The sequence below is a fragment of the Salmo salar genome, chromosome 25 (assembly GCF_965601325.2).
Source record: "Salmo salar chromosome 25, fSalSal1, whole genome shotgun sequence".
Taxonomy (NCBI): domain Eukaryota; kingdom Metazoa; phylum Chordata; class Actinopteri; order Salmoniformes; family Salmonidae; genus Salmo; species Salmo salar.
In genome coordinates, this window is record NC_138315.1 from 27,263,452 (window position 1) to 27,288,232 (window position 24,781).

The following is a 24,781-nucleotide window of genomic DNA, read 5'->3' on the forward strand; positions in this document are numbered from 1 at the left end:
ACAGGCCCCAGTAAATGATGATTTTGATGTTCCTCTTCACCCAGATGAAGAGAGCTCGCTGGGCTGGGACGATCTGGGTGTAGTAGAAGAAATTCAGCCAAACAGAGGTTGACATGCTGGTAAATGCAGTGAACAACACGAACATATCAACATACTGGATTTCTTCGCTGTAAGTGAGTAGCCACACGCATTCCACCGTGATAAGAAAGACCAGGAAAAGTGTGGTGCAGCAAACCAAGAATCCCAGGAGTAACTTCACAGGCTGTTTGAGTCCATCTCTGCCTCGCGGTGGACAGAAGAGGCAGAAAGCAAAAAACAAGTTGGCTAAAATGTTGAGAATAGCCAGAGGCCCGTTGACTATGGTATAAGCCAATTCACCTATCGCGATATAGTTTAACGGCATTTCTGAAAATCAAGATGTTTATTGTATGTTTACAGGGAGTTATTCTGGGTGCTCAAGTGATGGAAAAGAAACCCTGTCAATATCTGAGGGTATGAGGCACCAACATTGAAATCAAATTCAAATACAACCAATGCACATTGTAAATATGTAAATGACTGGTCAGCAACAGAAACCAAAAAGGAAGGAATATCTGCATGTAGCATTACATAAGCTTCCTGTATGGTTAAAAACAAACTACTTTCCATTTATTGTGGTATAGATGTGTATTTATGGTATAGAGCTGTGGACAGGAATAATCTTGGTGTAGTATGAAGAAATCCTCCACATGGAAGATGAAAGGAGATAAAATGCTCAGTATGGGTGATTCCCAATAAAATCTCCTTTCTCCGGGAGTGTGTACTCTTTCACCACTTCCCACACATCTAAAAGCATTGGATTGGTGGAGACATGGGGTACTGGGAGATTCCACCCTATTTCTTATACCAGTCATTTCCATTAAATCAGTATAGGGAAGTGAACAAGTGCACACATTGGGAGGAAGTAGCAGATAATTGGGACATAGCCCATATCACTATGAGATGAACAACAGTCTGTATTCATAAACCATCTCAGAGTAGCATTGCTGATCTAGGATCAGGACCCTCATGGCCATTTAATCATATTCTTTATAATCAAAAAAGCAGAACTGATCCTAGATCAGCACTCCTACTCTGAAACACCTCAATAATATAGGTGTAATGCTTTTCGTAGGAGAAGTATCGGAGTCAGGCGCAGGACACAGGGATGAGTGCAAACAAAACGTTTTACTCAAAAACAATAATCCAACTTCTCCCACAGTAATAAAACATGGCTGGGAGAAACACCTCCAACAATACAAAACAGGTAACAATCACAGACAAGACAAACAGGAACGCCAGAGGGTTAAATAATGAACATAATCAGGGAATATGAAACAGGTGTGTATAATTAAGACAAAACCAAACGAACAGGGAAACATAGATCGGTGGTAACTAGTAAGCCGGTGATGTCGATCCCCGAACGCCGCCCGAACGCCGCCCGAACAAGGTGAGGGGCCGACTTCGGCGGAAGTCGTGACAATAGGCCCTAAGTTTGAGTGTGATCATGCAAATACAATTTCCCAGAATGATCACTTTTAAAGAGTCAGACAGGCAGTTTTACAGAACTATCTTATTTATTATTAAATACATGTCTGACTAAAACGCCAGAGGTAAGAGACCATTCATATTAGAAGGAAGACAAGAAATACAAAAAAATGTAAGGGAACGCCATCCATTTGTAATTAAGCCTGCTGTTTTTGAAGTACATCTTTATGCAAACAATCAACGAGATCTGAAACTAGGCATTCTCACTCACTCACACACACACACACACCCTTTTGTGGTCCAAACTTCAGATGTTACTTCTTATAGAATAGTGTGGGGTATGAGTCCCTCTTACAATGCAAGATGTTGAAAATGTCTTCATACATTTCTAACAGTTGAAATATTCAATAAATAACAACTGTTCTACTGTTCAGACCAACAGACTGCAGCAGACCTTGACCATCATTCAATCTGTCATACGAAACCACTTTGGTGCATCTATTCCTCATCTATTCCTCATCTGACAAATACATAGCATTTTTGACATACATGTTTTTTTCCATCTCATATGCAGTTAAATATCTTCACAATGTAACAATACTTCACACACACACACACACACACAAAACAATTCGGCAGCTTTGTCTTTTCAACCTGTATTTTCAGTGAAATAAAATAATGTTAATCTACAATTCACAGCAGTTGGCAAATGGGTGTCCACACACACACGCGTGTACACACACAAACACACTCACTTTGCAGAACAGACATTTATCCACACATTATGAATTCATGGTAACTTTTATAATTTATGGATTATTGCTTTTGACATATAATCAAATCATATGATCAAATCATATAATCAAAATAAGTGTGAAGTGTTTTTGTTGCAGTCGATCTTCAGTCCACCCACAGTCCAGCGCAGTGGATACAAATTTACCTTCAGGCCTAGCCCCAGTGCCAGCCCTTTTACTTAACCCTACCCAGGCAGAGGTAGCCTGCGTTCCAGTGTGTTTGTACTACCATGCCAACTAATTATCACTCATTGCCACATATGGCTTGACAAGGACAGCAATGGATGGAGTATGCAACAGCACAAAAAGATCTGGGACCAGGCTAAAGCCTAATTTACACCTTCCACTTCTGAGCTGTCTGCTAGGTCTGCCAAACGAAATGGTGCACATTTCCACACTGACAAATCTCCTCGTCCGCAGGACCTTTTTCCAAGGAGGTGCGCAGATGCGGACATTGTGTGGATGGGAGCGGACGTTCGAGTGAAGTGGAAGTGTAAATTAGGAGGCAGAGGTGGAGTAGCTGGGTGTCAGAAGTAGTCCCGGTGTCGTGAGTCGTCGCTGATGAAGGAAGGGTTCCACTGAGCGGGGTAGATGCAGGAGTGACGGGAGCCCGGCAGGCCGGAGAACGGGTAGAGGCCGTTATGCTCCAGGTCAGAGTTACGCAAAGCAGGCTGCAACACAGGAAAATTAGATGAGGTGGTCAGTGTCAACAGCGGAGAGGGAGAGAGGGAGAGAGAGAGAGAGAGATATATGCTAATCCTAACCTGACGCGGTGGAGCAAAAATAACAAACATAGTGGCCCTTCTGTCTAATTGGTTTGTCTATTGTTTTCTGGAGAAATGTCATATGTTTGTCTTATTACAAACCACCTGGTTTGGGTCCTGGATGCTGATCAGACAATATACTATGGGTATGACGGAGTGCCTGGATACAGCCCTTAACCATATTATATTGGCCATATATCACAAACCTGAGGTGCATTATTTCTATTATAAACTGTTTAAAAATGTCATTTGAGCTGTAAAAATAAATGTTTTGTCATACCTGTGGTATACGGTCTGATATACCACGGCTATAGGAGTAGTTTCTATACATACTGAGTAGTAGTTTCTAAATGTACAGAGTAGTAGTTTCTAAATGTACAGAGTAGTAGTTTCTAAATGTACAGAGTAGTAGTTTCTAAATGTACAGAGTAGTAGTTTCTAAATGTACAGAGTAGTAGTTTCTAAATGTACAGAGTAGCAGTTTCTAAATGTACTGAGTAGCAGTTTCTATACGTACTGAGTAGCAGTTTCTATACGTACTGAGTAGCAGTTTCTATACGTACTGAGTAGCAGTTTCTATACGTACTGAGTAGCAGTTTCTATACGTACTGAGTAGCAGTTTCTATACGTACTGAGTAGTAGTTTCTATACGTAGAGTAGCAGTTTCTATACATACTGAGTAGCAGTTTCTATACGTACTGAGTAGTAGTTTCTATACGTACTGAGTAGCAGTTTCTATACGTACTGAGTAGCAGTTTCTATACATACTGAGTAGCAGTTTCTATACGTACTGAGTAGTAGTTTCTATACGTACTGAGTAGTAGTTTCTATACATACTGAGTAGCAGTTTCTATACGTAGAGTAGCAGTTTCTATACGTACTGAGTAGCAGTTTTTATACGTAGAGTAGCAGTTTCTATACGTACTGAGTAGCAGTTTCTATACGTACTGAGTAGCAGTTTCTATACGTACTGAGTAGTAGTTTCTATAAATACTGAGTAGCAGTTTCTATACGTACTGAGTAGCAGTTTCTATACGTACTGAGTAGCAGTTTCTATACGTACTGAGTAGTAGATTCTATACGTACTGAGTAGTAGATTCTATACGTACTGAGTAGTAGTTTCTATAAATACTGAGTAGTAGATTCTATACGTACTGAGTAGTAGATTCTATACGTACAGAGTAGTAGTTTCTATACGTACTGAGTAGCAGTTTCTATACGTACTGAGTAGTAGATTCTATACGTACAGAGTAGTAGATTCTATACGTACTGAGTAGTAGATTCTATACGTACAGAGTAGTAGATTCTATACGTACTGAGTAGTAGATTCTATACGTACAGAGTAGCAGTTTCTATACATACTGAGTAGTAGTTTCTATACGTAGAGTAGCAGTTTCTATACGTACTGAGTAGTAGTTTCTATACGTACTGAGTAGCAGTTTCTATAAGTACTGAGTAGTAGATTCTATACGTACTGAGTAGTAGTTTCTATACGTAGAGTAGCAGTTTCTATACGTACTGAGTAGTAGTTTCTATACGTACTGAGTAGTAGTTTCTATACGTAGAGTAGTAGATTCTATACGTACTGAGTAGTAGTTTCTATACGTACTGAGTAGCAGTTTCTATAAGTACTGAGTAGTAGATTCTATACGTACTGAGTAGTAGTTTCTATACGTACTGAGTAGTAGATTCTATACGTACTGAGTAGTAGATTCTATACGTATAGAGTAGTAGTTTCTATACGTACTGAGTAGTAGTTTCTATAAGTACTGAGTAGTAGTTTCTATACGTACAGAGTAGTAGATGTCTGTCATCTGTAGCAGGTTCTTGGTGCTACTGTTCTCCTGTAACTCGATGGTTTCCCTCCCCCACTCCATAGAAACAGGGTTACTCTTCGGGAACTCTGCGTACGGCGACATCTGAAAATCTCCGCTTTTGAAAATAATCTTATTGATGTCATTCTTGTCTTTCCTGTAAAGAGACAGAGACAAACATTAGTTCAATGGCAGTACATTGACTGAGTTTAGAAAAACATTTGCATGTTATTATTGCGTTACTACATCATTATTAATGCTTAAGTTATTTCCAAATTGTGTGGACAATAAGGTTTTCTAATTGAGATATTATTAGTTTGCTAAATATAATACAACATGGACTGTGAATAAGTAATTAGGTTTTGTAATTCTATTATTGAGTTATTAGATGGTATTAACAACAGTAGTAGTGTCATTGAGTCTTACTTGCAGCAGGTGACAATGAGAGCGATGATGAGAATAAGGAGTAGGCCACCCCCTGCTGGCGATACCACCACAGCTATCAGCTTGTAGACTAGTAGAAACGCAAAACATTATGAATAAACTGGAGGTCTGAGTGGTATACTACAAAGCAAGTTAGATCTACTCAGACTTTTTTTTTACAGCTAGCCAGCTTCACATTCCAGCTCAGGTTTCATCCGTACTACGACGTTGGATATCGCTCGTCCGTCTGCCGCCAACTCTAGCAGGTTTGTAAACTGCGCGTGCATGTCCTACATTGCTAGTCGAACGCCAAACTCTTCATTGACACAATGCTGAAACATCAATCCATGGGCCACATTTTAATTTGTGCCGAAATCAAAATGACAGAAAAGTTATTTTGCAAATTCAGTAGGCTATGGTGTGAAATAGGATTTTAAAAGAGTCGTCTTTTTTTAATTACTTATCGTTAACCCTGGCAATTTGACTGTTAAACTCACGGGAACACTAACAATGGCTGCCAGTCTTGACATGAATGGAAAATGTCATCTATGGATTATATGTCTCTGGTTGGTTGCGGCTGTCAGTATGCTTTTCGCAAATTTCAAAACACAATTCTATGAAAAACAAAGATTGGAAAGAAAACACTGTCATTACTATTTTATTTGACCTTTATTTAACTAAATGTGTAATGTGATAGGTATCTTTTACACAAAAAATATACATTTGATTAATAAAATAATCAGTCTTCTTCCTCAAATGCAAGGGATGATGGCACAATCTTTACGAGAGGGAGAGTATCTGATTTCATTGGTCCTAAACTCATGGCTCAGACACTTCAGGATAAATGGAGTTAGCTTGTCCCGGAGCAGGTTAGTTCTGAAGGATTCAATGCCATAAAAATGCACCTGGCTAAAAGGTGAGCCACTTTCGTGATAACGGTAATCCCGAGATGAACTCGCTAATTCGCAGTATAGGGCTCTGGAGCTTCATTGTGATTATGACTGCATAACATTTTTTTGCCCGTGCAACAGATGGCTGTATCGGTCTGCTTATACAGGGCTAGTAAAAGCCCAGTGCACTACTTTTGTGAAGAAAAACAAAAACAAAATTCTTAAAATAATTTATTTCATTCAGATTTTTTAGGGGATGCTGCAGCACCCTAAGCACACCTACCTCCCGTGACTATGGTTCATCTGACTCTGAGGAAGAAGATAAATCCTGAAGGATACCTTTAAATGATTATGTTGTCTTGATTCTCAATTGCATCTTTTTCCTCAAACTTTTTAAATAATTATTTTTGTTATTAAACTCTCCTACTTACAATTTCCACAGTTGAATCCTCCAAATCCAAATGTGCACCTGAAAGATATAAACAACCAAATAAAAGACCAAAGCATGAATTAACAGAATGGTCCATGGAGTTGTCATTGCTTACCTGACACAGGTTCCATTGACCCGTTTCAGACCATCACCACATTCTGTAAAATAAGGAATGTTATTTTACAATAATTTCAAAACAAGAACATTTCAGTTATATAATACATTTTCTTTTCAATACGATGCTTGCTACAATGAAATAAAAATAATGAAGTGAATTTTACAGAAGCTTGACCCAGGGTCATATTCACTTGGCACCAAACGGAAAAAAAGACTGAAACAGGGGAGGGAGGGGGGGGGGGGCTACTTGAACATGTCAATAGGAAACGCTATGTTGTGCTCTAACATCTGCTCGCTCCATCCTTCCATGCCCCACCTATGCAGGACTGAGGCCTATCCTCCCTCCACCAGACCCAGGCCCCACCTATGCAGGACTGAGGCCTATCGTCTCCCAGACCCAGGCTTCACCTATGCAGGACTGAGGCCTATCCTATCCTCTCCCTCCACCCTCTCCCAGACCCAGGCTTCACCTATGCAGGACTGATCCTCAGGATTGAGTTTGAAGTACCCTGGTTGACACTGGCAGTAGGCTGTCCCATTGGAGTCGGTACAAAACGAATGCTCAGGGTGACACTGGGTATTCTGGGCCAGACACAGACTCTCAACTAAGGGACAGAGAGAGGAGAGAGGTGTGGTAAGGATGGTTGTAACAGGGTCAGGTATGATATTTAAAACATGCTAATGTCGTACATTGACTTCCATTGTTTTATGGTTAGGAAATGCCTAAGTTAGCAGATGGTGGCAGTGGCTGCGTACACAAACCCAAAGCGTGGATTGCATTATGTCCTTGTCCCCAAAGACTGCTAAAGTAACCAAACAAATAAGTCATTTTGAAATTATGGTGAACTATCCCTTTAAGACTGGGGTTACCGGGAAAACGGTGAGGATGGGAGGGAGAGAGTGCTGTACCATGATAGGAAAGTTGGTGAGTGACCACCACTCGGCAGTGTCCAGCAGTACTGTTACAGTTGTTCAGAGACATCTGTATGATGTGGTAGACGTCAGAGCTGGTCACATCAGTAGAGATGGAGAACATGTTGACAGCAGAGATACGAACCCCGTCCTCCCCTCTGGAACACACACGTCACAGCAAACTTGATTTGAAGTCCATTTAAAATCACAACACACGAAGGTCATGCTGAAAGCGTCAGAGTTTTTGTTCTGATTGTTTTTTTTTTTTAGGAAACTTTACATACAAAATACAGAAGAACCAAGAGAGTATGGCTTGTTGTCTTGCATTCAGAGTAAATTGGTAAGTGCCAATCTTACGGGGGAAGAAGAAACTCACTTTTTACTCAAAGAAGAGCGCCGGTAACCACGCAGAATTGATAGTGAGGCATTCAGCTGTAAAATAATAAAAACTATTATTAATAATCACCTTATAATACATGAACTATACCTTCCTTGCATTCAAAATACATCTATTATCGTGTTTGAACAGGTTTGCTGCCTCAATACAACAGATCCACAATACACAATAGTATACTGTATATCAGTGATAGTAATTTCTCTCTCCCCACTAGGGTTGCAAAACTCCCGGTAATTTAGCAAATGTACAAAATTCTTGAAATATTCTAAAATGACTGGTTGCAGGGAATATTCAGGGTTATACACAGGGAATATTCCCTCCCTTTGCAACCCTACTTCCCACCATGTCCCTGTGCTCCTTACCAGCTGGTTGATCTCTCTCTGGATCTCATACAGTGTGGCGCTCCTGGAGAGCAGGGGGACGTTGAAACTGAACGTGCCCAGGAAGGTTTTTGCTGTGGAGGAAAACTAAGGTTTAAGACAGTCTGTAAAGTTTAGTCATTTTTTTTAGGTAACCTGCTTGATATTGAATAAATACCTCAAAAAGTGTAGTAATGTCTTATCATAACCTACTAACATAACCTACACCATAACATAACCTATAACATAACATACACCATAACCTAACCTATACCACAACCTAACCTATACCATAACATAACATAACCTAATAACCTATACCATAATCTAATAACATAACCTATACCATAACCTAGTAACATAACATAACCTAATACCATAACCTTATAACATAACCTTATAACATAACCTATACCATATACCATAACATAACCTATACCATAACATAAACTATACCATAACCTAGTAACATAACCTAATACCATAACCTTATAACATAACCTATACCATATACCATAACCGATACCATAACATAACCTATACCATAACATATACCATAACCCATACCATAACCTATACCATAACATAACCTATACCATACCTAACAACATAACATATACCATAACCTAATAACCTATACCATAACCTAATAACATAACATATACCATAACCTAATAACCTATACCATAACCTATACCATAACATAACCTATACCATACCATATACCATAACCTAATAACCTATACCATAACCTAATAACATAACATACACCATAACCTAATAACCTATACCATAACCTATACCATAACATAACCTATACCATACCATATACCATAACCTAATAACCTATACCATAACCTAATAACATAACATATACCATAACCTAATAACCTATACCATAACCTATACCATAACATAACCTATACCATACCATATACCATAACCTAATAACCTATACCATAACCTAATAACATAACATATACCATAACCTAATAACCTATACCATAACCTATACCATAACATAACCTATACCATACCATAACCTATACCATAACATAACCTATACCATACCTAACAACATAACATATACCATACCTAATAAAATAACATATACCATAACCTAATAACCTATAACATAACCTAATAACATAACATATACCATAACCTAATAACCTATACCATAACCTATACCATAACATAACCTATACCATACCTAACAACATAACATATACCATAACCTAATAACCTATACCATAACCTATACAATAACATAACCTATACCATAACCTAATAACATAACATATACCATACCTAATAACCTATACCATAACCTATACCATAACATAACCTATACCATAACCTAATAACATAACATATACCATACCTAATAACCTATACCATAACCTATACCATAACATAACCTATACCATAACCTAATAACATAACATATACCATAACCTAATAACCTATACCATAACCTATACCATAACCTAACAACATAACATATACCATAACCTAATAACCTATACCATAACCGATACCATAACATAACCTATACCATAACATATACCATAACCAATACCATACCATAACCTATACCATAACATAACATATACCATACCTAATAAAATAACATATACCATAACCTAATAACCTATACCATAACCTAATAACATAACATATACCATAACCTAATAACCTATACCATAACCTAATAACATAACATATACCATAACCTAATAACATAACATATACCATAACCTAATAACCTATACCATAACCTAATAACACAACCTATACCATACCTAATAACATAACCCCAGTATCTCTACTTGCACATTCATCTTCTGCAGATCTATCACTCTAGTGTTTAATTGCTAAATTGTAATTATTTCGCCACTATAGCCTATTTATTGCCTTACCTCCCTTATCTTACCTAATTTGCACACACTGTATATAGACCCCCTCTATAAAGTGAGTGCAACCGAATAACATAACATTTACCATAACCTAATCTACAAGGCCCTGCGTATTGTTTATATTTTCAATGTTATGTGATATGAGACTTTGTAAATAAAGTACCGATATGTACAGTATGTTTAGCTATAAGATTTATAGTGCAACTGTCTTACTTTATTATAACCCAAACTGGTCCTGTATGTCTCAGTTGGTAGAGCATGGCGCCACCACCAGGGTTGTAGGTTTGATTCCCATTCATAAAATGTATGCACACATGACTGTAAGTCACTTTGGATAAAAGTGTCTGCTAAATGGCATATATTATTATTATTATGTATTATTATACTGTATATTAAATAAGAACCTAAATATTGTATAAATGTGTATTGTCATAGGAGACTTCGTAAACAAAGGCTGTACTGTTTGTTTAGCCGTACCTCGCGTGCAGTCTCTTCCGTGCTCCATGTCCAGACCCAGGGGACACTCACAGCTGAAGGAGCCCCTGGTGTTAACACAAGTAGAGTCACTGGGACAGGGGCCCAAGGGGCCACTCTCACACTCATCCACATCTGAACCAACAGCACAACAGAGACAAAGGACAGAGGAGAGAGAGCAGGTCAACACAATATACAGCTGACTATGCACGCACCCCGCTCCCCCCCACAAAGACTATACCATTCAATACCATTAGCAATACATAGACTTCACCAATAGCTCACATACTAACATACAGTATGGCTGGGAATTGTAGATTGAGCTCACCCTCATTGCAGGTAGGTCCTATCCATGATGACAGACAGTCACAGGTGAACCCAGTCACTCCATAGGGTAGACACAAACCTCCATTCAGACAGGGGCTGGGCTCACAGGCACTACCTAAAGAAGAGAGCAGGATTCAGAATGAGGTACTGTATCTCATATCAATGCAGTTCATAGTTCCTTACGATTTTCTGATTCAAACAGTCATTAGGTTTTAGGATCTTCATTTCACTTTTCCAGCTCAATTTAAGGCAAAACTAACTTCAGAAGAATCAACGCATTGAAAGATATACTGTGTCGACAAACCTGGTGTCTGCGGTGTAGATCTGATGTCCATTGGAGCGGTGATCACTTCTATCTCAGTGGTCCCCCTGTCAGAGTGTTTCCCTGTTGTGTGTAGTTCCACTGTGTTTCTGGTGGGGACGCTGTAACTGTAGGAGGAGGAGGCTGTAGTGGTGGTGATGCTGTGGGCCGTGGTGTCCCCCTGTCTGGCCGTGCTGGTCTCCAGGTGCAAGGTGGTGACGTCGGTGGAGCTCACCCCCGTTGAGGGCCCTTGGGACTGAGTCTGAGTGGTGCCCGGGGGCTGGGGGGTGGAAGCAGAGCTCTGGAGACCCAGGGTAGTCTCCGTGATAGTGGTGGTAGGGATGATGGTGGGCTGAGTCTGGGCCTCAATGGAAGTAGCGGTACTGGGCTGAACCATCCTCGTCGTAGCAAGAGGCGGGGTCGGTGTGGTGCTGGTTGCCATGGTAACAATGTAGGGCTCCTCCTCGGTGACCTGTGACTTTATTGTCACGGTAACAGGTGTGGTGGACACCAGGACCTCTGTGGCCACCGCCGGCCGCTGAGTCTTGGGGATGAAGGGAGGCTGGGTGGCGAGGAACCGAAACAGGGAGTCATCCAGGGCAGTGGCACTGTCTCGTAGTGTTGGGGGAGCAGTGGTTAGACCCAGGCCTAGGATAGTATTGTCCTCTGTGGGGAGCGATGGGACCCCCTCTGTCTCACCCTGGCCCCCCCGGGTGCTAGGGGGACCTGTGGAGGACTCGGTGGAGGTCTCAGACCCAGTGACCAGGATGGAGGGAGAATCTCTATATGTTTCTCCTCCCTGAGAGGTGTTGGGGTGGCTGGGGCCTTCTGACGACAGCACAGGGGGCTGTGATGAAGCAGAGACCCCCTCTTCTGTCTGGGATGTCCTGCCTCTGGAGGGCTGACTAGAGCCTGTGGTGTCTGTGTCCTCTCTGCTGTGGTTATCAACCACCCTGAGCGGAGGGGTGGAGTTGGGGGTTCCCTCTGAAACCAGAGAGGTGAGGTCCTGCTGTTGGGTCACATTGAGAGGTCCAGTCAGTGGGTTGGTCCCTCTGGAGGAGAAACCACCAGACCACTCTGTTTAGAAAAAAATAGAAGAGGTAGAGGAGGAGATTCATTTATTTGTCCATTTACTACATGAGAAATGGAAATTATACTTTTGCATATTCTCCCCAGTAGGCATATGCATACGGTACATATATATGCACAGACATACATATTCACAGCGAGGGAGTTTGAGGGCTGTTTACCCTGTGAGGAGTTGGTGTGGTGGTAAGAGTCAGACCCAGACGTAGCATCATGCCCATGCTCAGGTCCTGTGAAGGGTATCCTGATGGTGACGGCCCCAGCCCTGGCTCCAGTGAGGCCAGGCGGGAGGTCCCAGATGGAGGCCCGGGACTGGGAGGAGGAGTTGGAGTCCTCAGAGTACATGGAGGTGTTGTTGGAGGTCACAGACAGTAAAGTCCTCTCTCCCGCTCGACTCACAGTGGAGGAGATGTAGGTGCTGTCAGTTTGGACGGGGAGAGCCACGGTTCCGAGGTCTGTCAACTGGTCCTGTCTGAGAGTGGCTGTTGACTGCCCATGCACGAGACCCGCGGTGCCTCGGTTCGTCGACTGGTCCTCTCCGAGACCCGCGGTGCCTCGGTTCGTTGACTGGTCCTCTCCGAGACCCGCGGTGCCTCGGTTCGTCGACTGGTCCTCTCCGAGACCCGCGGTGCCTCGGTTCGTCGACTGGTCCTCTCCGAGACCCACGGTGCCTCGGTTCGCCGACTGGTCCTCTCCGAGACCCACGGTGCCTCGGTTCGTCGACTGGTCCTCTCCGAGACCCACGGTGCCTCGGTTCGTCGACTGGTCCTCTCCGAGACCCGCGGTGCCTCGGTTCGTCGACTGGTCCTCTCCGAGACCCGCGGTGCCTCGGTTCGTCGACTGGTCCTCTCCGAGACCCACGGTGCCTTGGTTCGCCGACTGGTCCTGCATGAGACTGTTCTCAGCATCAGGGCTGTCCTGAGGCAGTCTGGCTTGTGTCACAGACACAGACCTGAGGTCCACTCGAAGCCCAGGGTAGGTCTCTAGTATGTGGTCTGGTGCTAGTCTGGTCTGGTCCTCCCAATGTGTGGTAGCCTCTGTGGACACTACAATGGTAGAGCTCATCTGCTCTTTCGACAAACTAAGGGTTCCTTCTGATGCCCCGCGGGTTGAGACCGTGGAGAGATGCGTGTTTTGTTCAGTGGCTGTAAAAAATAAATAAATACAATTAAGGATGATAGGTATGAGTTTTCTGTATTCAAGAAAAGCAGTGTGTCCCATGGGCCTACATAATGAGTTGGGGAGAAAGACACCCAAAACCAAAACTTAAATGTCTGCAATGTGCAAATCAGGCCACCAGATGGCCCCAGAGTGGTCTTGTCTGCAAGGGAAGACGTTGCCAGGAGTTGCTACCTGTGGATGTAATGATTTTGGGGGGAGAACAATTGGCAGCCCGGCCTGTCTACCCTGAAAAAAGCCTGGGCCCTAAATATGGAGGTGCACTCAGGCCTTTGGGACCTTGCCATTTCCTTCCTAATCCTGATCTAGCAAAAGTCATAGAGTTAAAATACAGTCAACCCCCGCAGATGTCTGTTGGGTTCATATTGAGGCAGAGTTGGCTCTCTGGCTCATAGTTTGTATAAGCTTTATGAAAACAGTTCATACATATCTCATTAAAGTCACATAAATATGACATTTCATTGGTAAGTCCATTGCTGATTTTTTTTTTTTTGGCGAATGATGTTTCTGTTTGTAAAGATACATATACCTATGACTATACCTCCTACTACTAAGATATGGCAGTTCTAGGCCGACACATGCAGACACTATATGTGAGCTATTTACTGGTAACAAAACAGACACCCCGGGTGAGGAGTGTTCCTGTCCGTATCACCACTACTCTAGGGCCTACAAACTCCACCTAGGCCTAAAGCTTGGTTTATAGTTGGTCCGGGGCCTGAAATCTCTGCCTATCTACTCTGCGGCAGCCTGTTGACAGCATGCCTGTCTGTAGGGAAGGCCTGTGCCTGGCACTTCTGCACTGACCCAACACTGCTGCTGGAGGGCTTTGGAACAATAACCTATTGCCAGCGCCAAGGAAGAGCTGAGCGCTGTCTGTGCTGGATAACATCCTGAATGTAACACATAGCAATGACACACTCAGACAGTCAAACTGTCAGACAGTCAGTACGCAAGAAAGAGGGAAGAAGAGTTCAGCAATGGTATAGTCGGTCCACAGAGGGAGACCTAGGATGCATCCCAAATAGCACACTATTCCCTATATAGGGCACTACTTTTGACCGGAGTCATATGGCAGGCCCAATGAGTTAGCTTGTGTGTGTTTAGTTTCTTTCTTTCTAAACCAGCGCCATCATTTGTGTTGTTCCCAGTTCATGACGATGATGAAATGGGTTCTGTCCCAAATTACACCCTTGGCTGTTCCATAAAGGTCCAGACTCAGACCTTTTGACAGAGACTGTAGCACGCTTATATAGTGAATGTGAAAGTTGCCCCAAAGCATGTTGGCTGGAGTACACCTGTAAAGAAAATCACAACTTCCCTGAGATCTGAAGCCAACCTCCGCTGGATAAGACAGTTGGTTTTGAATTGTGTGTGTTGTTTTGCAGAAGATCGCTGGTTCACGCCCTGCTCGGGGCAGAACAGAAAGCACTCTGTTACATTTATATACAGAGACAGACTATTCACCTTCTCAAGAAGCAGACCTCGACCCCTGTGCAGATTGAGGTACAATTCCAGTAAAGGCTTGAGACAGCTGTTGCCACCAATCCAATGTAGTGATTGAGAAGGGAAAATGGTGCTTGAACCAGAGCACCTGCAGTTAACAGCCAAGCACACTGCCCCCTGTGCCATAAAGGTTCGGATCTCTTGGTAGTGACCGTAGTAACCTATGCTTACAAGGAGGATATAATAGCTCTACTCTCTAATGAAGTCTGGGCAAATAATTACTGGAAAGAGTCAACACTTTCTTCACATTTACTCACTGACAATACCTCATATGAATTTATGGAGGTAAACAACACTTCCAAAACTCTGGCTGAGTGCTGAAACAAGAGTCAACAAAGACATTCATTGGTTTGAAAGGTAAACCTTAGAAGTTGTTCAGTAAAAGGTGTATTATTCTAATCTACTGTTAGGCTATTAGCTGCCAAGCACATTTTAGTATATTGTCTCAAATGATCACTATGATGAATTATATTGAACAAAAATATAAACACAACATGTAAAGTGTTGGCCCCATGTTTGATGAGCTGAAATAAAAAATCCCAGACATTTTCCATAGAAACAAAAAGCTTATTTCTCTCCAATTTTGTGCACAAATTTGTTTACATCCCTGTTAGTTTGCATTTCTTCTTTGCCAAGATAATCCATCCACCTGACAGGTGTGGCATATCAAGAAGCTGATTAAACAGCATAATAATTACACAGGTGCACCTTGTGCTGGGGGCAATAAAAGGCGACACTAAAAAGTGCAGTTTTGGCACAACACAAATCCACAGATGTCTCAAGTTTTGAAGGAGTGTGCAATTGGCAAGCTGACTGCTGGAATGTACACCAGATCTGTTGCCAGAGAATTTAATGTTAATTTCTCTACCATAAGCCACTTCCAACATCGTTTTATAGAATTTGGCAGTAAGCCCAACTGGCCTCACAACCGCAGACCACGTGTAATCATGCCAGCCCAGGACCTTGTTCTGGGTTTTTCAACCTCAATGCTGTTATTTAATTTAGTCTAAATAGACCCAGGGATATTGATCAAGTAGCCTGTAATGTGCAATAAATAGTCCGTTATAGTTTACTTTTATATACAATGATTAAATCACGACTGAGATTTAAATAGTCTCTGACAACAACAAAAAAACACCGATACTTAAAATATTGTCACCGCGGGCGATCCGTGCCACATTCAGGGATGGGACAGTGTGTAGAACTATTGACCGACTTGCGAATTCCAAAGAATGCACCCTCTTCCATATGTCTGTAGGTGCCCATCTTACTACCCCTTACCTAATTTGTCTTCACTCAATGTCCGGGTCTCACTGTCATCAGAATGCCGGACTCGGTGGTATTGTTCTGTTCCAGTTGATGGTGATGGTACTTCCCTAAAGTCTTTAGAAGTTCCCGAAGTAGTAAACAAGTACTTTGGTAAGGCAGTTATTTCTTCAGAGTTCGTAACGCTGGGAGAAAAGTATCCCCTCGTTACCAGTGTCCTATCCATATCGTTGCTGCTGGAGGTGTACGTCCACGCATTGATGGGCCTCAGGTCGATCAAGAGGACCACAAGAGAAAGACGGGCTAGGACTACGTGACTCAAAGAACACGTTTCCATAATCAAAACGACACGAAAGGCAGGAGTATATTCCAAACAAGAAGCGGCGAGTCGCCAACATTGGAAACTGTGTTCTTCAGTAATTTCTCATTTAAAAAATCCCTTCGGAGACCCTAAACACCTATTGATCCGATGACGGGCAATAAATTCGAAAACCATAGTGGTGATGTAAGAAGAAGCATGTCCGAGGCGCCTAGCTCCTCCCACACACATCAGCGATAGCAGTTTCCACCCAATTCCCAGTTGGCCGTCTGCGGACTAGCCTTTTGTTACACTCAACTAGACTTCAGAACATCACCAATCTCTGATTCTGTTACTTTATAGTGATTTCTTCAATGTAAGATACAATAGTAAACTCGACATGCATGCCACAAGTGTGGAGTTGAGACCTCAAAGATGACATGTCGACTTGATGTTACAAAGTCACAGAATTGTCACAGAATTGCAAATCAGCTGAAATGTTGCACCACCCCCATCTACATACAAGCAGATGAAGCCAGACATTTTAATCAGAGGTCAAACATAGATTGGAAGAAAATAACATGTATTGGTTTATATATTCCATGATAATGGATACAATAAATAGAGAAGAACCATTTGAGCACATCATTGAGAGGAATGCATTGCTAAAACATGTAATGCATTGCCACAGTCACAGAGACCTGTACAAATCCAGATGTCATAGAGTAGGACTACTGATTTCAGCTTTCAGTTTGACTGCTTATAATCTGTCTATAAATTATAGAATGAGATATTACTTCAGCCTGGTCCCAGATCATTTTGGGCTGTTTTGCTAACTCCTATGGTCATTGTAACGAGTTGGCAAGACAGCCCAAACAAATATTGGACCAGGCTACTATGGTCTGTGATGGGACCAGCCATCCAGAGATGTGGTGATTAGTTAAGTTGTAGGTGTGCCATCCTGTCTGCTTCGATAAAGGAAGACTGGTGGTAGCGGTCCCGAGAGGCAAAGTCCAGGTTTTCCTCTGTCAGCTGCCTAGTTTCCATGCCGACTCCTGACAGAGAGGGTGTCACGACAATCTGGTCCCGAGGAAGCTCACCCCTGGAGGAAAGGACATTAGAATAATTAGAATAGAGTGTGCAGGCTCGATGGTCTGGGGGTCTAGGCACATGTATGCCTCCCCAGAGACCGGAGTTCAATCCCGATCTCCTCTTAAATCAGTCTCCTGAGTTCCTGAACATTTCCCGAACTTGTTTACCAAGACATTGATTTCACTTCTTCTGTCTACTATATTTAATGATTATACTGTATATAGCAATTATCTACATATTTGGTCTTAAAGATAGACTCATTGATATGACGTAGATACATAAAGTAAACAGCATAGTGGGTTAATTTTCAATACAACTAAGAGCGTTGAAGCGTGAGGCTCAAGTTCTTTGCTGTTTTGGTTCCGTAGCTACCATGTTGTGAAAAGCGTGACGAGAACTTGTGCACACGCTCAGACACTATTTTGTGACTGTGAGAGCGAAGTCTTGCATCTCGCTCATCTCAATATCTGCAGTGATGCTCTAGGCAACGTCATTTCGCTGTGTCTGCCTTTAAAGACATCGCCAAACATCAAACTAGAAAGCTGAATACATGATGAATGATGTTCATTTTATACAAGTTTTTGTGATGCTGTTTACCTTCCTAGGTTGCTCAGGGTTGTCCTAATCCATCTGAAAAAGCTGAAACGAGCTGCCACTCCTGTAAATACACACACAAAAAAACATTGTAATAAATATGATACATCAATTACTAGCTGATATTATAAACCATATTTCAAAAACAAAACATCTAAGTTCGATGTATTCAATAAGCTAAAGCTTGCCACTCCAGAATAAAAATATATTCCTCTGATATACAGTAGGAGATATTAGTGTGACCTGTAAAATATGAAAATCATTTTACTAACCATGACATGTGTGATCTACATTATGCCTCTGTCACAGTCTTGAGTTAGGGGAGCAAAGCAGGGTATTGCATGGAGGGGAGATTATATATCACAGAGTTGCAGAATCCTCTAACTCAGCTATTCTAACTGTCCTGCTGAACAGCTGTGTGGCTGAGAGACTAACTGAAGGCTTCAGCAGTGACTGACACATGCTTTCTTGTATTAGAAATGCACAGAGATGTGTGAATGTGACAGTTGTTGACATGCATGGATAGTCACCTATTGGAAGTCCAGGGCTTGCTTTTCCAATGTAGAGGAAGAGGACCAAGGCGACTATTATATTGGCCAAGGCGTAGACCCACTGAATGACAAACATGATCAGGATGGAACATAATGCCTGCACAGGGGGAAAAACATAAGTAGTCAAGAAAATACATTTAGATACAATAGGGCAGAAATGTTATACTGCATGTTTTACTGCCTTACTTACACCAATCAGTGCAATCCAGTGGTTGCAGAATTTGGCATAGAAGGAATCAGGCATCGGTTGGATTTCTGATCCCTGGCGGTCTGGTTTACAGTCAGAACCTGCCATCATATTTACAGAAATGAATGAAGTATAAACAGGCATTATAACAGAAAGGTAGACACAATCCAGACATTCAATGACCTATTTCACTATTACATCACTAGGTAAACAGTGTACTGTATGAAGGGGGTAAATGGTTGCAAATTAGGTAGAGAATGTCGAAAAAATGCCGACACACACTCATGCATGCCCACACACACAGGGAGTGATGAAGTTGACTGAATCAGAGCTGTGCACCATGTGCCCAATGGTACCACAAACAAATGTCAAAAGTGAACATAAATTCAAAGTCGAAGTATTCCTCACCAGTGTTTTCTCTCTGTGACCCTGGAGGGTCAAGCTCTATGGGGTCACAACCGGGATGGAGGGTCTTGTCCTGTATCACTTCCTCAGGGTCTAGGCTGGGCTCTCCAGGTCTTTCCTGGGGGAAGATACACTCTCCTGGACCTGGGGGAGCCGGATCAACCCCTCCCTCGCCTTCTCTATCTTCATCTCCCTCACTAGGGAAGGCATTGCTGTTAAGGTCTAGCCCAAAGCTGTCCATCAGAGTCTTCTTGGCAGGGGCTTTCACCCTCCTGATCCTGCCTCTCAGGCCTGGCATGGACACCTTCTCTGTGGCCTTGTCCTTTTCTGTCTCCTCCTGTTCACCACCATTGGGCAGGGGAAAGATCTGGTCCATATCTCTAGTAAACTCTAACAGGGTCCCCTTCCCTGGGCTCGCAACATCCCCCTCTGTACCATAACCCTGGTGGGTTGTGGGGGAAAAAGTATTGTTTTGTGATGTATTGTACTGACCTGAATATTCGTTTTTTTTGTTTTTGCCTTTTCTTGCATCAATTTTGATTGACACTTGATTTACCCTTGATTGAACTTAAATGACTGAACTCAACATTTAACAGAATTTAGAAAAATGTATTGACTTATGGAAAAAAAATAATAAACCTGGTGGGTGGTGGTCATGAGGGGCTTGGACGTATGGTTTGTGAAGGATGAGGCTCCAGTCCCAGGCCTCTTGGCAGGACCAACCCTCTTCTCTCTGGGCTGGAGGTTATAGGTCATCGCCACGCTGAAGTAAGAGTAGTCAAAGTCAGCTTTGATTCAAGATGTCTAGGGTCTGGTTCCAGCACACATGCACGCCCAATGCACACACACACACACCTGAAGTAGGAGTAGTCAATGAAGCTGTAGGTGAGCATGAAGTTGATGGTGACGATGGGGGCCAGGACGTTGACCTGTCCGATGAAGATGAAAGCCATGGTCAGCAGGCTAGTCAAGACTATGGCTGCCACCGGAGTCTTATTAGGACCTTTCTGTTGGAGACAGACAGAGAGGACAAATAGAGAGATAGAGGGGGAGATAGAGCGAGATAAAAAGAGGAAGATATGCTATGCTCTGCTGAGAAGCTCTAATTTCAACAAAAGAGCCAAACCGGTTGTTTAAAAAAGTTGCTGTGATCTCAGACTGAGCCTGCTCTGACTAGAACTACAACCATGCTACCTGAACCACTGCTGGTACTCTCTCTCCCTCTCTCCCTTTCTGGCAGTGATCCAGGCCAATCTGGGCCAGCCCCGTCCATCTCCCTTCCCTCCCTTCCTGGGTTTGTTCTGAGGCTTTGATTCGGGGCAAGATGTCTAGGGCCTGGTTCCAGCGGACACGAACACACACAGTACATGCCAGGCAATACTGAGGGGCGTGGGGGCCGAGGAAAGGAAGGGGGGTTAGTGTGCTGTGTTTCATAAGCCACGACCAACCGTTTGGCTACACTCAGGCAGCATCTCAAATGGCACCCTATTCTCTATATAGTGCATTACTTTTAACCAGAACCTATAGGGCTCTGGTCAAAAGTAGTGAACTATATAGGAAATGGGGTGACATTTGGGATTCTCCATCTGTTCTCTTTCTCTCTGTGAGGTTAGTTTACTCATCTGACCACTCTAAAATCAGGCCCTTTTCTCACCGTTTCCCATGGAACCCACCCATCGTACCGGTATCAGCCTCCCCACTCACTGGAGACAGACTATATTGTGTTTGATGTTTCTGATTTAATCAAGGGAGAAATATGTCAGTTCAAGTTATGTGACAAACTGTTTATAGCAGCACAATGTGTTTTTTGGTTTAGGTTAGTCCTGTAGCACTGTTCACGTGAGAAAGATTATCAGGAGCTGTATCAACAGTCTAAGAGTAGGAGTGCTGATCTTGGATCAGGTCCACCCTATCTATGTCACCTTATTCATTGTGATCTAAAATCCAAGATCAACACTCCTACTCTGAGATGCTTAATACATAGAGCCCCTGATCCATTTCTCTTAATTTTGGATTCATGGATCATCCATCCATCCTGCCAGGCAAACCCACCCCTTGTCCCAGGAAGGCGAGGGCTGGGATGACCCTCTCCTGGGCGATGACCTGGAGGATCCTGGGTGCACCGTACAGACCGCCCATGCAGGAGGCCAGCGAGGAGATGTAGAGGCCCAGGAGAAACAAGAAACCCACCAAGGAGACCTGGGAAGTTGGAACAAAACAAAAAGATGAGCGAAAGAGGCCCCACGATGACTACACCCAGCTAAGGTCTCCTCAACTAAGCCCTTATGAAAATAAGTTAGAAGCAGGAATGAAAACGAGGACATAATTTAGGCATTTTTGCAATTAGAACAATTTCCTATACACATTTGGTAGCACTTTACTAGTTAAAAGATGGCGCCAACAGATATGGCAGCTCTACTTCTAGCGCCTAAGCAACTTTGTACAAGCATTTCGCTACACAAGCAATAACATATGCTAAATATGTGTGTGACCAATACAATTTGATTTACCTGCAGGCTTTAAATAAAGTGTTACCATGAGTAAACATATTTTTTTAAATCACAAATAAATCTGTTTGCAAAGAACTTGGTGTACAAAATGTGCGTGCTGTATATTTTCGCTGAGCTCCATAGTATTTCTGCTGTACCATATGCTGTAGATAACGTGTACACATATGCAACAGATAGCCCATTCCTCTCAACCCCCCCTAGACCACCACCCACTAATCCAACCCCCCACCCTCACCACAGACAGCTGAGCTGCACCCCCTGTACAGTGTATCAACTCTAACCCCCAAGCGCCCACACCCTCCCAGCACCCCCCCCCCTGCTAGCTGGTGTAGGGACAGCTGTGACTGGGGAGAGTGCGGAGGTGGGGGTGGGGGGGTATTGACCTCAGCAGTACAATGTTTCTCTCATTTCTGTAATCTCTGTGTGTGCGTTGGGGGGAGGGGGGCTCAGCGACAGAGCTTTTCTCAAATTTCTGTCATTCTCAGCTGTACAAATGGGGTTCGGAGAACATACTGTTGTCGCTCTAGAAAGAGGCCCACTGGGACCACTGAGATTAAACAATTTCTCATCCTCATCATCACCATCTTCATCACTAGCCTGGTCTCAGGTCTGTGTGCTATTCAATGACAATAATTAGCATAGAAGTTAGCAAGACAGCATAAACAGATATGTGATCAGGCTACTTCATCACACATATAATGACAGATTCCCACTATGCCTATCACACAGTTAGGATATAAGGGAACACACAGACAATTCTTGAGTAGCCTATGTCTGTTCAAAATGTTGAAGAATGTGTAGGAAGTATGAACTACGTTGGACATGAATACTTCTGAACTTGATCATCAATAGGAAAGAGAGTAAGCTCTTCAAAAGGAAATAATCGCTATGGTCACAATGAGGAAAGGAGGATGGACAGAGAGAGTTTACCTTTTCTGCTATTAAGAAGTCGAAGTGCAGTGCCTCTCTGGTGCAGATGGCTCCCAGCAGGAACACAAAGACCAGATACAGGAACCACCTGTAGTGGCCAACAATACCACCAGCAGTTTTTCATCAGTTAGATGGAAGATCACACATCGCACTAAAAATAGGAAATGATGTCACAAGATCTAAATGTTTCATGGCATGTTGGGATTGGTGTGGGAATAAAGATGAAATTGTATAATGTTTTTTAAATCCCCAGCAAAAAAAAAAAGAAGAGGAACAAGTCTGGAACACCTCAATGTAATAAGTGTTGGTGGTAACAACAGACACATACGAGGTACAGACGGCAGCCAGTGTTCCCACAGGGATGTTGTGTTCCGGTCTCTGCAGATCTGAGCTCATGTTGAAGCCTGCCATCACACCTACGCACCAGGGACAGGACTATATAATTATAACTGTCATATTATAACTATTATAATTAGAACCTTTGTAACTATTATACTAAGTCACGCTGGATAAGAGTGTCTGCTAAATTACCAAAATGTAAACATGTAAGCAGCTATAAACATGGTTATAGTAGTTCACCTGTAGCAGCGGGGAAGAACACTCCAAATACAGTGAAGAATCCTTCTCCTGTCGTGTAGTCTGGTAGAGTGTTCTTACGTAGCAGCTCCTCGGAGTACCCTACGAAGCCATGCTCTGAAACAACAAACCATCCACAAAGGCCAAGGTTTAACAGAGATTCAGCATAAAGTTAAGTCTCTTATTTGTGTGCACATTGTGATCTGATCTTTACATTCATTAAGTTTTCATAATGCTTTTAGGCATTTTAACTCCTGCCCAATTCCCTGATTAAGTCCATCACTTCTGGTAGCATTTTACGGAAAGCGTGCTGATTATTATTAAGGCTCATACATGCTCATAACAGGTTATAAAGCATCCTTACTGCAGGCTTTAAAGGGCAGGTTGCACAATATATTTCCACAATTCTAACATAGATTGATGATATTACATTTAAAATGGACCTTGTGCAAAAGTTTATTAAAAAACAATAATTATACACTTCCATTTTCGCAATTTACCAACAATACATTTCGGCTTTGACGTCAAGAAGGGAACGGCGTGGCGGCAGTGCACGACAACCACTGTTTATTGGCATGCATGTTTGGCCTGAAATGCGAGAAGATGGGAAGAAAGTGGGGCCGCTTAGCGATGATGCGGTGGGCAGACTGGGTCAGGAGAACCCCTGCCTGGTTCTTAAGTCACAGGCAGGGCTCACTTTGTCCAAAAAGATTACAATGGCTACCAATAGTGGAAGAGTCGATTCACCATGAAGTTAAGGGAAACAAATGGTCCTGTGCCCACAGTCAATGAAGTCTCCAAGTCCACTGACCTCACCGGTGTTACTACAGCATAACGGCAGGTGGCTTCAGTGATAGAAGTGAATCGGGTAAGTAGGTACTAAAGTGACCAAAGAGTTTTGTCATGTTATGTCGCTAGTAGATGATAAAAAAAAAACACAAAGATAGCCATGCAAAACAAACTGGCCCATTCACACAGATCTAGCATGGTGTTTGGGGATGGAATAAGCTAAATACCAATTGGATTAAATGTATTAAAAAAATATATATAAATAAATAAATAAATATATATTAATATATGATATATAAACTATGAAATAACACATGTAGTGGACTCATGGACTCATGTAGTAAGCAAAAAAAGTGTTAAACAAATGTTATATTTTAGATTCTTC

The 24,781-nt window shown here is 42.5% G+C and overlaps 2 protein-coding genes across 3 annotated transcripts in view; both read right to left on the reverse strand.

Annotated features, from left to right (window-relative positions):
• Positions 1 to 1,187: 1,187 nt before the first annotated feature.
• heg1 (heart development protein with EGF-like domains 1) lies at positions 1,188 to 17,124 on the reverse strand. The gene is made up of 14 exons (XM_014173758.3): positions 16,480 to 17,124; positions 12,678 to 13,658; positions 11,431 to 12,504; positions 11,128 to 11,241; positions 10,803 to 10,934; positions 8,410 to 8,501; positions 8,027 to 8,082; positions 7,648 to 7,808; positions 7,209 to 7,343; positions 6,737 to 6,779; positions 6,623 to 6,660; positions 5,305 to 5,392; positions 4,858 to 5,035; positions 1,188 to 2,971 (listed from the first exon to the last, which is right to left on the reverse strand). The coding sequence occupies exons 1-14, from the start codon at positions 16,799 to 16,801 to the stop codon at positions 2,828 to 2,830; spliced, it is 3,558 nt and encodes a 1,185-aa protein (XP_014029233.1). The 5' UTR covers positions 16,802 to 17,124; the 3' UTR covers positions 1,188 to 2,827.
• Positions 17,125 to 17,255: 131 nt separating this feature from the next.
• slc12a8 (solute carrier family 12 member 8) overlaps positions 17,256 to 24,781 on the reverse strand; it is a 35,098-nt gene continuing 27,572 nt past the window's right edge. For both annotated transcript variants that reach the window (XM_045707566.1, XM_014173763.2), the window contains 11 exons: positions 23,611 to 23,724; positions 23,360 to 23,447; positions 23,032 to 23,119; positions 21,644 to 21,790; positions 20,447 to 20,598; positions 20,231 to 20,354; positions 19,595 to 20,033; positions 19,190 to 19,287; positions 18,979 to 19,096; positions 18,452 to 18,512; positions 17,256 to 17,864 (listed from right to left, as the gene is read on the reverse strand). In XM_045707566.1, the coding sequence (XP_045563522.1) occupies positions 17,699 to 17,864; positions 18,452 to 18,512; positions 18,979 to 19,096; positions 19,190 to 19,287; positions 19,595 to 20,033; positions 20,231 to 20,354; positions 20,447 to 20,598; positions 21,644 to 21,790; positions 23,032 to 23,119; positions 23,360 to 23,447; positions 23,611 to 23,724 (1,595 nt within the window). In that variant the 3' untranslated portion in view covers positions 17,256 to 17,698. The remainder of the gene's footprint in view (positions 17,865 to 18,451; positions 18,513 to 18,978; positions 19,097 to 19,189; positions 19,288 to 19,594; positions 20,034 to 20,230; positions 20,355 to 20,446; positions 20,599 to 21,643; positions 21,791 to 23,031; positions 23,120 to 23,359; positions 23,448 to 23,610; positions 23,725 to 24,781) is intronic.